The sequence below is a fragment of the Drosophila elegans genome, unplaced genomic scaffold (genome assembly GCF_018152505.1).
Source record: "Drosophila elegans isolate 14027-0461.03 unplaced genomic scaffold, ASM1815250v1 contig_149, whole genome shotgun sequence".
Classification (NCBI taxonomy): Eukaryota; Metazoa; Arthropoda; class Insecta; order Diptera; family Drosophilidae; genus Drosophila; species Drosophila elegans.
In genome coordinates, this window is record NW_024545513.1 from 7,875,210 (window position 1) to 7,888,119 (window position 12,910).

The following is a 12,910-nucleotide window of genomic DNA, read 5'->3' on the forward strand; positions in this document are numbered from 1 at the left end:
CAAATTAGCATTAGAACTCGTTAGACGATGAAGACACCGTTGCTCGGTGCTCGCTGCTCGTTGCTCGTTGCTGCTGTTTTTGCAAACTTGTTTACAAGTCGTTTGGCAATTATTCAATTCAATGGCAACGCCGATAGCCATTTTATATAACTTTCTGCGAGGTGGGTAAAAGTTGGCCAAATTGCATTTATAGCTGGCCGGAAATCGCGTAATGCCCCCGGACAGGCAGGTGGATTCGGAATGGCTATGGGAATGGCTATGGGTATGGTTATGGGAATGGGAATGGGAATCAGAAACAGAAACAGAAACAGAGTGAGAGGGCCTGACAGACTGACACTGAGTTAAGTCTGAAGGCAGAAGGCCAAGGCGGTGGCGCCTTAAAGTATGCTCAATATTCTTTCCTTTCAATTTCCGACTGACACAGACAGACATGGACACTGCAGCTCTGTAGCTCTGGAGCTCTGGAGCTGGAACTGCGTCGGAGGACGGGGATGAGGAAGGGATCAAGACGAGAACGAGGACCAGACATACGCCGCAAGCAGTTGGCACAAACAACTTCCTGCACCCAGAAAAAATTACCTAAAACGGTGACAAAGTTACCTATAGTTTTAGAAAACATGCACAGTACATTCTTAGTCTTTATAGCAGCCAGAAAAAACACAACCTCAAATGGGCAAACATTGCCACTCGATTTGAAGAATATGCAAGTAAATTTTAAAACAAACCTTAAATTCAATGCCTAATATTTTTAAAAATTCTGAATAGACCTAATTCAAGGAAACAATGGCCAACAAATTCGGTATTCAGATTAATTAAAATGTAAAAATATAGGATTTATTGGTATTTTTAGGTAGAGTAATGAAGTTAATTCTTCTAATATTTTAGAATCAGTAAACTATTTTTTTTTTTTTTTGGGTGTAGGGCCTTGGGACAGGGATCAAAAAGGAGGGTAAACCCCTGAAAGGACTGTAGGAATGGCAGGGCTAAAAGAACAGACAGCCGGGACACTCAAAGCGACACGGCTGTGGAATCAAATGCGGACGTGGCACTGGACACATCGGTGGGTCTGGATCTCTGTTCGTTAGTAGTTGCATCACCAGCACCATCATCATCACCAACACCCTGACCATTTCCATGGCAACATTTGCCCTTTTCAGCTAGAATTGCTTCCTATTTTTTTTGCCACTGACTCTGAGGGTGGGGATACTGCCCAAAATGTCTCCCGGAATGATCTTTAAAGAGGCACCCGCGAGGGGAAATCAATTTTCACAGCTCCTTATAGTATAGTGCTTTACTCATGCCCTGGCCATTCGTTTTATTATTTTCTAATTCATTTCCCCCGTTTTGCGGCATTTTCCGTTTCAACAATGCCACTAGAATAATACATATTTTTCGTGCTGCTTGCTGATAGATTGCATTTTGTTTATTATTCTCAAATCTTTTCTTGGCCTAGCTATGCAGGTGCCTTGTGTGTTTTTTTACACATTTTTCACTATACATTTTTTGTTTTGATGCTAATATGTTTATTATTTAGTTTTAAATTATATTTCCAAGCAAATATTATATCATTATAGCTGTTTTTTATTGCAAATAAATTTTCGTAAATTTCTTAAAGATATGCCTAATGCACATTTTCTTTTGCCATATTTATCGACTTACTCCGTTCCAGTTGTGACTCCATTGTGCAGCACTTCCAAGCTGGCTCTGCTCAATAATTTATATGGGTTCCGGACTCTGTTTAATTTTCCTTTCGTCTGCGTCCTGATCCCCTCCACATTTCTCCCACTGTCAGCAGTTAACTTTGGGCACATCCGTCGAGAATTGTTGTCGTCGTCGTCTTGGTCGCCTTGGTCGTTTTGGCCTGTCCACACGTTGACTTGCTGGGGATGTGGACTTCAGCTGGAGCTGGAAGTTCCATCAAAAGTTGCCTCTGCTGTCGTCTTCCGCCCGGGGCCATCAAAATTTGTCCGCAACTCGTAAAATGAAATATGAAAATGGGTGGAGGTGGGGGAATGGGACAGATCTTTTACGATTGCGCGTTATGCAAGATTCTGTCTAATTTGTCATGATTTCTTTGCGGACTTCGCGCCTAATAATTATGGCCTATGCCGTGCTCTAGGGGGGCCCATAAATTCTTATTATGGCACACACGTGAGTGGCCTGCTGCAGCATTGCCAATCCAAAGCCAATTAAAGTCTCACGCAATTTGCTTGTCAAGTGGCAACAGTGAATTAAAAAAGTTTCCACTCCGCACCACCAGGGTGGATCGAAAAAGGGAGTGGGCCGCGCAAAACTTGCCTGGGAAATTATTAAAATTTTAATTACGCAACTCCACGGAGGAAACTTGTAGACATCGCTTTGTCGTCGCCTGCCATTGTCGTCATGGTTGTCGTTCCACAAAGCTGCAAAAGGTGAGGTAAACAGGATGTTCACTGGCTTTTTTTAGCACGAACGCCCAATGCCCTGTTGTGAAATTTAAAAAAGATTTTTATTTTAATGATGATGCTTTTTTATTTTACTTCCATTTTCTATAGTCTAAGTGGCTATATTTAAACGGTTTTTATATAACATATTTTAAAAGAGGATTGAATACCATTTGCATAAACTGCGAACATTGATTTCAGTATAGGAAACAGTATTTCCAAAATATTAATACAAAAATTAAGTTGAAAATTGTAATTTAAATATTTCAAATAAGTTTAAGGAGTAGTCAAAGTTTACACAATGAGACAAATAAAATAAACTAAAATTGAAGAAATTTGCATGCTAACAAAATATGTTTATCTAAAGGGCCAAAAGAAATTTGAACATATTCTCGAATGAATACCATTCACATAAACTGCGGACATGGCATTTAGTATAGGAAACAATATTGGCAAAATGAAGTGCTATTTCGGTGTATGGAAATGAGGAATTTCGTTGAAATTGCCCAAAATTGTAGGCGAACCCACGCCCAGAGCCGTAGTCCGTAGTCCGTAGTTTCGGCGCAACTGAGTTTAGTTGAGTCGAGTTGAGTTGAGCTAAGTTGAATGACGCACTGACGGATGGCCCGGGGGATGGGGTAGGAAAGGGGGGACCTCAAGGACCCGAAGGACAATTTTGCCACCCCCTCATTCTGCTGCGGCTGCTGTTGTCGTTGCGGTTGTTCTTTGCCTTGTTTTCGACGATGTTCGAGGTGGAGGTGGGGGAGCACAAGCACAAGCTGGCCCACACAAAAAGCCGGCGTTGACGTGCTTAAATATCAAAGTACCCTTCGCTTGGCGATGGAGGTGCAGTTACTGCTGCTCCTGCAGCTGCAGGTGCACAGGCCACAGTGACAGTGTGCCGTTTTTTCGGCCACTCTTCTGGGGGATGATGACTATCTTTAATCTGCTGTCACTTGTACTTGCAGATCGAACCGAGCTTAAATCGGGATAAAACACGTTCCCCCAATTACCTGCTCTCACTGACCCACTTGGCCAGTTAGCCCAGAAAACCAGTAGAAAACCGGAAGAAAACCAGAAGCCCGAAGAGCAGGACGAGAATTATCAGAGGTATCAGCATCAGCATCGGAAACTCGAACCTTCATCATGGGCAAGAAGAACTCTAAATTGAAGCAGGACACCATCGATCGGCTGACAACAGACACATACTGTGAGTACATCTCCAATTGCCACACCATACCATATATCTCCAACTGCGTGTTCTCGGGCCACAAATCGCAAATCACAAATCACAAATCACGGCCGGGTGCGTTGGCAGCCTTGAACTCAACTCCCCGGAATGAGTTACGGGTTACGATGCCTGAAAGCCTTTTTGGCAGCTTCGGTAATGTCGCCAAGCCAGGCCACCAGGCGATGGCCATCATATATCAGGACGCAAAATGTTCTCGCAATTCTCGCCAAAAGTGCAATCCTTTTCTACTGCTCATTTTCCCCGCAACGGTCCATTCATTATTTCTGGGATTTGGTCAGCAAATTCCATTTCACTTATCTGTGAGTGGCCAACACAAATTTCCTTTTCTGTAATCTTAAGATGGTTACCATAATATCAAAGGGCCTATCTAAATTCACCACAATTCATATTTTAGATTAATATTTTCATTAACGGCTTATAATTTATTAATTTACAAGTAAATTTCAATTTGCAAAGGTTTTTCATTTACTAAATAGTATTGATATGAAAATATAAAGCAGTTCAACACCATTCCATTCAAACCTCTGTTGATTTATAAAAATATATTTTGATTAATTATTTATTAATTGGCCAAAATCGAATTTTTTCATAGGGGTTACATCATGTTTTCCAGCGAGAACAAAAACATTTAAGGTTAAATGCCATTTGGTTGGAAATTTAATTACGACTTCAACGAGGTATGACATTTCATTATTGGACAATTATTTGCATATTGACATGGAAATAATTACAAAACAAAAAAGGAAAAACAAACAGCAGACCATTTGCGGTTATTTATTTAACCTTACGTAAATGCAAAAACCAATAAGCTAATTTAATTTATCTGCCAAGCAATGGTATGTCTTTGTCAATGAAGCTTTTTATATGGTGACTCGATCAAGACAGTTCAATTAAAGTGCAATTCAGTAGTCATTGGAGTACCATCAATTTCAAGGGGGGAAAGTACATATCCCAGCCTTAAGATGTCACAGTGAAAACTGTGAACTTTCTAATTTGTTTAGTTTGCCACAAAATGTAGCAAAATTGGTTGGTCGTTGAACACTCGTCGATTCGATTCCGTTGCCTTCTGCCTTCTGCCTTCTGCCTCTTGCCTTTTGCCTTTTTCCGGCTATAGCTCGCCGTGATGGCCCCTTAAGGCTTGTGTTCCATTTAATTTTTTATGTAATTTCTCTTGGACAACCAACCACACACACACACACACTGTATGCTACAATTTTATATTTTCTAATAGTTGCACATGCCAGTGCGCCCTGAGGGGACAACAACAACAACAACAAGCATATTGCACCACCTTGTCCTGGCGAGGAGAAGTCCTGCAAGGAGGAGGAGGTTCTACATTGGCCCATTGCGCTTCGATTGCAATTTAAGCGCTTGACTCCATATATGTGAGCTTTAAGAGGTTTCTTTTATTGTTTATTGCCTCGAGTGCGCCCATAAGTAGGCAATACTTTTGCCGTCTCACTTTTCTCGTTTTATTTTTATTCTTTATACTTCGCATTGCACTGCCATATGTGAGTTCAAAGTGCGTTTAAAGGCGGCTTATTGGCATTTTGATATGGTTCGAATGTTCATTGAATGGCTTGGTTTCCGTTTAGCGGTCAGATGCGTCTGTATTTCATGGCAATAAAATGAGGCGACATGGTGTTTGGCCGAAAGAGTCGTTTAGCTGTTTGGCGTTTAACTAATGTGGTTTAAGTGTACCCACGAGTGGGACAATTGTACAGGTTAATTCGTTAGCTTTAAATTCTGTGGGCTTACAGCTTATTTATTAGTCCAGCAAATCCGTATTCCTTGGAGTAATTTCTTTCAATATAAGTAGTTAGTTTATAAAATGTATCTTAAAGTGTGAAAACATATCACAATCGCTAATTGATTATATGGTACTTATACTTAAGAGTCAATTTTAATTGTCCTGCCATAAAATTCTTTATTGAGATGGGGCAAAGTGATATGAAAAGGAAGCATTACGGCGAGGCGACCCAATAAGGACGCATTAGAGTGCAGTAGCTCAGTGGAAGGCGGACGACAGAATAACAAGTTGAAATGTGTGCAACATTTGATTACTTTTCGTCGCCCCTTAGCTCGCCACATGGCTTCCCATTTTCCCTTGTCTGCACTCCTTTTTTCACCCCTTCTTCCCTCCTTTCTTAACCCTGTTTTCACTACTTTGTTACCCCTACTTCATCGCTTCCAAGCCCCTTCTGTAACCCCTTTAAATCCCTTTTTCCCCCCCGCACACTGCTTGCATGGCTTTCATGTCAATTTCTGTTTGTTTTACGCTTCGACAAACAGTCGCAGAATGGAGGGGGCATGGCGTTGTGGCGGGACTTGGGGCCAAATCGCTTATAAAACTAAAATGCACGACCCTTGCCGAGGGACGACCCATCTGCAGCCCACGCCCCCCGGGCTTACGACACGCTGCAGCAATGTCATATTGCAATAGCATTCGGAACCGCATTCATTTGGCTCTGGCACATGCATTTCGCTATGCAAACAGACAGCGCCGGGGCTGTCGAGTATTGCGAAAAGATGCTATGTCCTGTAACATAGCCAACGCCAACGCCACTGCCACTGCCGATGTTTCACCATGCCACATTCAATTCTCACTCGTCTGTGATGGGCGATGGCTCCTCCCAGCTGATTTCGCACGCATTGGTTGCCACTCAAAATTCACTTCAATGTTGAAATTATTATTGCACTTGTTGTGTTCCCTGTACCCTTTTCCCTGAACCCTGTTCCCTCAGACTCAACCTCCCCCCCCCTCCCAAATGCCTCTGCAACTACATGTGTCTGAGTGGGCGGCTGGTTAAGGGAGCACTCAGCTTGTCCTGACATTTTGTCTGCCATTTAGCAGTGGAAATCAAATGTGTACAAGCAACAAGCAAAGCAGAACCGAACCGAACCGAACCGAACAGAACAGAAGGGAACAGAACAGCCAGAGTCAAGCAGGCATTGCACTGAGAGAAAGAGTCCTGGCAAAGCTCCTGGATTAGGGACTTAAGCTAGATCTTTGTGACCCCTTCGTTTGGCAAGGCGGTATAGAACACTCTCCCTTTCGCCATCTATGCTTAAGAATAGTTTTTGGTGACCCCTTTGTTTTGCAGATCATAAATTCACTTAGTAAAGTTGGACTTAAACTGCTATTCATTATTTGTCCACATAAATTTTAGCCCCTTGTTAAATATGGACATATATTATTCAAGCAAGAATGAGGAAAGTAGAAAGTTCATTTGTCTTACAATATTTTGACAAGCTCTGATATGTTGCTAAGATTTTAATGCCTTTGAATGTTTGCTTCATATTTTATCAAATTAAATTTAAGTCACAAAATTGCTGAAACATGGACAACAAACGTTGAAGCTAGGATACAAAAGGTATAGTATTTAGCATATATTGTTCGATTGTCTGACTATGGTTAGTATTTTATGTATAGTTATTATTATTATTTAGCCTTTCCTAGTTCCCTTTTTAGTAAATATAAGCTATAAAGAAACCTTTGAGCTAATTAAAAATTTTGTTTAGTGTAGGCAAAGAAATCAGAAGACGATCGAAAGGTTATGAAAGTGGATGGCAACTGGGTCTCCATTTCCCGTTGCTCTGGTGCTTTAAGCCCTGTCCCACTGTGCACACATGTTGTGTATAATTTGCTAATGGCGCCAGCAGTGGGCACCCTCTTCCCTTAACCCCTCCACTCCCCCCCACCCCTGGCAACGAGCCCTTTTGCATCAGTCGTCCATTCATTGGCTCAGTTAGTCGGTTCGGCTCCGTTGTGTTCCATTCTGGTGCTGGCATTCCCTGGCTGCTGCTCGTTCATAGACGCAAATTGATAAAGCAACAAACAGAAAGCGATTCGCCAGGGGAAACAGCGGGTGGCGGTATCGCCATATAACGATATTAGAAAATTGCCAATCGATGGGAAATTATGATGTGCTTTGAGTCAACTTTGGCTGGCAGCGACGTTCTAGCATAGCAGCATAGCAGGAACAATAAGTGGGGAATCGCAGGCAAATCCAATCAGGGCAACGAATCGAATCAATGGAAACTGAACTGCTAATGTGCCATATATGATCGGTTTGCATTGCAGTAAGCAATCAAAACAGCAGAGCTGTGCTAAAAACTCAACAACACATTGGGGTCTAGAAGTGGTACATTTGAACTTAATTCAAAATATGCCTTAATTACCTTTAAATTACTTGTATTAAAGGGACTCCCTTAAAAGTATGCTGTAAAAAAGGAATGCCTATCAATTCCCTGGACTTTCACCTTTAATATATATTATTGCATAGGCACCTTTATAAAGCAAAGACCTTCTGTAGCACCCCGCATTATTTCATTTCGAACTAGTAGCTTGGAAATTATTTTCATTAGATTAGTTTGACGCTGCGCAGCGGCTGCTTGTATGCATATAACTAATTTTAGATATGATCATGATTAATTAGTGGGTGAATGCACCGGCATCTCGTTCATATGCCGAGAACCAATTTTAGATAGGATCAGCGACTGGTCTAGTTGCTCCTCCAGTTGCCACAGCAATTTGTCCATGCTCTGGGTGTGAATGAAAGTGAGTATGAGTATGGAAAGAGTATGAGTATGAGTATAAGTATAAGTACCCCGCCCAGGTGAGCCAGCTGCGTTTTGAGTTGCGTGCAAGGCCACCAAGGGGTTAACCGCAGACATGCGATGTGGCTGTGTGCTCAGGGTTAAGCCGGGACCTGCGAACACGGCGAGGTCACTTGTTGCCCCGCCTCGCAATCGCTGGGATCTAATCAAGTTTGGTAAATATTTGAGCCGAGCTGGGGACGACGACGACTACGACGACTACGACGACGACGACGCACATCCTTTTGTGGAGAACTGGCTGCAAGGTTGTTGAGTTGGTTGAGTTGGTTGAGTTGGTTGAGTTGGTGGCCAAAAAACACGCACAGTCCTTGTGCCTTCCGTTCCGCTGTGTGTGAATGTATGTTGGGCCCGCATGCAGCTCGCAGCTCATTTAAAGTTCGCCTCTCGTTTTCCCACTTCCCCGCCCCCCTCACTTTTTCGAGGGCAACTGAATGGAAAGGGGACAGCCATTCATTAATTAGCATGTGGCCACACCCAGCGGGAGGTCCTTGCTGTGTCACCATCACCACCAACACTGTGTGTGTGTGTGTGTGTGTGTGAAAAGTTGAAATTAAATCAGTTTAAAATTAAATTAAGTAAATACAAAAAGGCCAAACTGGCGGCATTTTTGGGTTCTTTTTGTGCGACTGGGACTGAAAAAAAGAATTTAATAAACGCTGCGGGCCACAAACAGCTCGATGAAAACGAAAAAAAAAGAAAACAACAAAAAAAAAAAAAAACAAACGCAACGCCGCCCTGTGCAAATAAACATTTAAATCGAAATAATTTTTGCCAGTCCCGGTACTATGTACTAATTTGCTTTACAGCTGCCGGCGCTACACAAACAGCAGCACCATCACCCATCACCCATCACCCATGCGCCATCAGATATGTATTATTCATGTAGCCGCAGTAAAAGTCGTCAGCCGACAAGGATAACGCTCCTTGGAGCTTACTTAGCCGACGCGTTGGCGTGCGCAGACTTTTAACAAGCCTGCGGGGCAATCTGTGGGTTGTTCAGATACGCACGCCTATATATGTTATGTGGGCTGAGCTCGGGCTTGGGATTTGGCTTGGGCTGTTATGTTTCGGCCAATTTCGATTGCGTGCAGCAGCTGAATTTGAAGTTGAATTTTTGGCGCCCAACGCGTGCCTATTTCCGGCAGTGGGTGAAAAGGTCTATCACTCGGAGCGGTTTGTGCTCTCCTTTGCCCAGACCCCTTATTTTTTTTTTATCGGCCATGTACATCTTCATCATCATCAGCAGCAGGTTTTTGGCGTTTTAATTTTTTCATTTTCAAAGTGCTTTACGCCCACTACTCCGTATATTGTCTATTGACGCGCCTGAAAGCGTACTTTAATTGTAGAGTAAACAGGAATAAACAGGGAAAAATAATAATTGAAAAGTTGAAAAATAGAAAACATACCTAAATATTTAAACTTAGGACATGGATTATCAGCACATTTGATTTTAAAAAAGTGATTTAGCTTAAAAAATAGGGATAAAGAGAAAAATGTTTGAGTCACTTAGTTCTTCTTAATATAGCCTAAAATTTTGTTTTCGAATTATTGATATTTTAAAAATGTAATGTATTGTGCACAATAATTCAAATCTCTTTAAAAATAGCAAAACAAAATTGTTGTGTGTGAGTAATAACTAATTGGAGAAGTGCCGCATAACTGCGCATAACATTAGGCGCCGTGTAAAGGTAGCTCTGAAAGGATGTAATTAATTAAATGATTTATTAAATGTGTTGTGCACACACCGTGTCTGATGCACTTCCCAATGGCTGCTCGTAAATTGCGCTTGCATATTACTCATACGCAGCGTGGCGCGAATATCAGCAGCATCAGCAAAAGATGCGAGGGGAGGGGGGATTGAGAGGATTTAGGGGCAGGAGGACTTGTCCGCTAAGCCTGTCAAGTGAGCGCCATCAATCTCCAAGGGCAGTGTAGCCTTAGACCAACTTAAGCCGCCATAACTCAGCGGCTCAGCAAAGGCACTTGAATGCTGGATGATAAGAGGGCGATAGTACGGGATGGTATAGTATGGAATGGTATGGTATGGAATGGTTTGGGGGTGGTGGATTGATACCGGGGTGTTGGGTTGATGTTGATATTAAGAATGATAGCCTGGGGACCCTTGGGGCGCAACTAAGTGCGGCCGCTTAGCCCACTGCTTCATTGTGCCGCTCTGCAATTGCTCAACTAATCTGGAAATTTTCCCTTTAACTTTCTTTGCAGTCACCGAAAAGGAAATTCGTCAATGGTAAGCATTTTCATGGATTTTCCCGATAAAAATCAAAAAAAAAAAAAAAGAAAAAAACGACCCGTTCGTTTTGTGCCATTTTTTTTTCTTTGTGCTCCGGCATTTTCCCTTTATTTTTCAATTCGATAAAGTGCCGAAGGACTTGAATGTTTCATTTTCCATTGGCTATAATTAATGGTTGGAATTGCAGCAAATTTGATCTTGCTGTCTGCGGTTGCACTGCGAAAAGTTAAAATTAATGGCGGAGCGGAATAAAATGTAAATAGAATTTAAAATGCAAAAGCGAGGTCGTGCGTGTGCGCACGAGTTTTCCCCCGAGGTAAACATTTTCGCGGGTCAATATTTATGTTTAATTTGTTGTGTGCGTGTGTGGCTGTGTACCCACAATTATTGGTTTTAATTTATTTTTTTGATCCATACTATTTTTGGTTACCTCTCTGTCTGTTACGACTATCTGGCTCGCTCTCGCTCTCTCTCTCTCTCTCACTCTATTCTTCTCTCTCTTATGCTAATCTATTTATCTCGCCCCGTCTCTATCTCACTGTACACCCGCTGTCTCTTTCTGTGAAAACTCTGTGTGCTATGCTATCCGCTATCCCGATCTCTGACCTCTGACACACCGAAGGCACAAGGGCTTTCTCAAAGACTGTCCGAATGGCTTGCTGACCGAACAAGTGAGTACCCAACCATCGTCGTCATCATCATCGTTATCATCATTATCAATATCCTGGCTTTCATCATAACTGACCACAAACGGAATCCTCTTATTGCGGGTCATCCCCGGCAAACTGCATACATGTAACATATATTTTATACACATTTATATTTAAGCCACAATCCGCACCCCGCAGCTCTGAAATGCGGTTTGTTGGAATTTCCGAACGTTCGATGCCTTTTTTGTGGCTGGCTCTTGTGGCATGAATAAAATAAATACAAGTTGTGCCATACGTGCATGCATGTGTCCGGACTCCGGAGGCGGGGTAATCCATTCATTGATTTGACATTTTCAAGTATTTCGATTCACAGCTGCAACGCCAGCACATGAACGGCATTCTCGTCCCGAGGTGGAATTGCAATACCCATAAATTCCCGTTGGGCGAGCTTACACTTACATACACTTACCATCCATTTGCGATAGCATACCTTATCGTCACCAAAATATCACCCACACACATCCACACACACACACACCCACACCCAAACCCACCCATCAGTGCGAGTCGTTTATTTCACTTAACTGGAGAATTTCGAAATTTTCACTCTAATGCTATTTTATGTGTCTAGTTCTGACTTGCTTACTCAACACCACAGAATAGCAATAGCAATAGCAAACATTTACTTGACTAACCGCTCTCCTCTGCCAACTCCCTTCTACCTCTCTCTCTCTCTCTTGTTTCTCGTGCCTTCTCGCTCTCTCTCTCTCTACCCGCAGGGCTTCATCAAAATCTATAAGCAATTCTTCCCCGACGGAGACCCCAGCAAATTTGCCTCCTTGGTATTTCGTGTCTTCGATGAGAATAATGTGAGTATGGCAACCATATATAATATTTAGAGGGCTTTGAATAATGTCTAAAAGTATGCAACAATATAGTATGTAACCGAAACTCCAAGGGTGTTCATTACGCTAGACGATCACTGCATACTTTTAGCCACTATTGTAAGTGATTTCCAAGCCCAAGTAATTTCTAATATCTATCTATTTCTATATTTATAGGATGGCGCCATTGAGTTCGAGGAGTTTATTCGGGCCCTGTCAATAACATCACGCGGAAATCTGGACGAGAAGCTGCACTGTAAGTAATATAAACTAATAAGCTTGATGTTCAGAAAAAAACAGCCATAGAATTAAAATTATTGTTACACAAAATCTACATTAGGTATGGAAAACTTCTTAATAAGATGCGTACCTGTTTATATATGTTTTGAAAAAGAGCCAAAATTAAACTTTAAATATTTAAATAGCACCGCAGATGGAGAAATGGAAACATTTCTGCTTTGAAATTAAAATAAAAAGAATTTGTATGCCATATTTTAATGGTCATTATAAATGCTCAAAGATATTAAAGTCAAATTGTGCTGAGCATTCCTCTAATCGCTTTAACCAGTTTTATTTTGCACTGAAATTCTTTTTATTGTAGACTAATTAGATTAAGCTGCCACTTGGGTAGCAGTGCGCTAATCAAATAACAAGAATTTACATTAAAAATTATAAAAATTAATTACATTACTTATATTTCGCAGGGGCCTTCCGTTTGTACGATGTGGACAACGATGGCTACATAACCCGCGAGGAGATGTACAACATAGTGGATGCCATCTACCAGATGGTGGTGAGTATCGCTACTCCTGCCCAGTTACGATAGCAAC

At 41.9% G+C, this 12,910-nt stretch overlaps 1 protein-coding gene across 3 annotated transcripts in view; it reads left to right on the forward strand.

Moving 5' to 3' along the window:
* Positions 1 to 12,910, forward strand: part of LOC108136539 (frequenin-1) — a 29,047-nt gene that overhangs the window by 12,934 nt on the left and 3,203 nt on the right. For 2 of the 3 annotated variants that reach the window (XM_017257830.2, XM_017257831.2), the window contains exons 2-7: positions 3,392 to 3,633; positions 10,519 to 10,543; positions 11,169 to 11,217; positions 11,976 to 12,065; positions 12,258 to 12,336; positions 12,785 to 12,873. In XM_017257830.2, the coding sequence (XP_017113319.1) occupies positions 3,570 to 3,633; positions 10,519 to 10,543; positions 11,169 to 11,217; positions 11,976 to 12,065; positions 12,258 to 12,336; positions 12,785 to 12,873 (396 nt within the window). In that variant the 5' untranslated portion in view covers positions 3,392 to 3,569. Of the gene's footprint in view, positions 1 to 3,391; positions 3,634 to 10,518; positions 10,544 to 11,168; positions 11,218 to 11,975; positions 12,066 to 12,257; positions 12,337 to 12,784; positions 12,874 to 12,910 lie in introns of those variants that run through there. The other variant, XM_041708171.1, reaches the window with a different exon arrangement.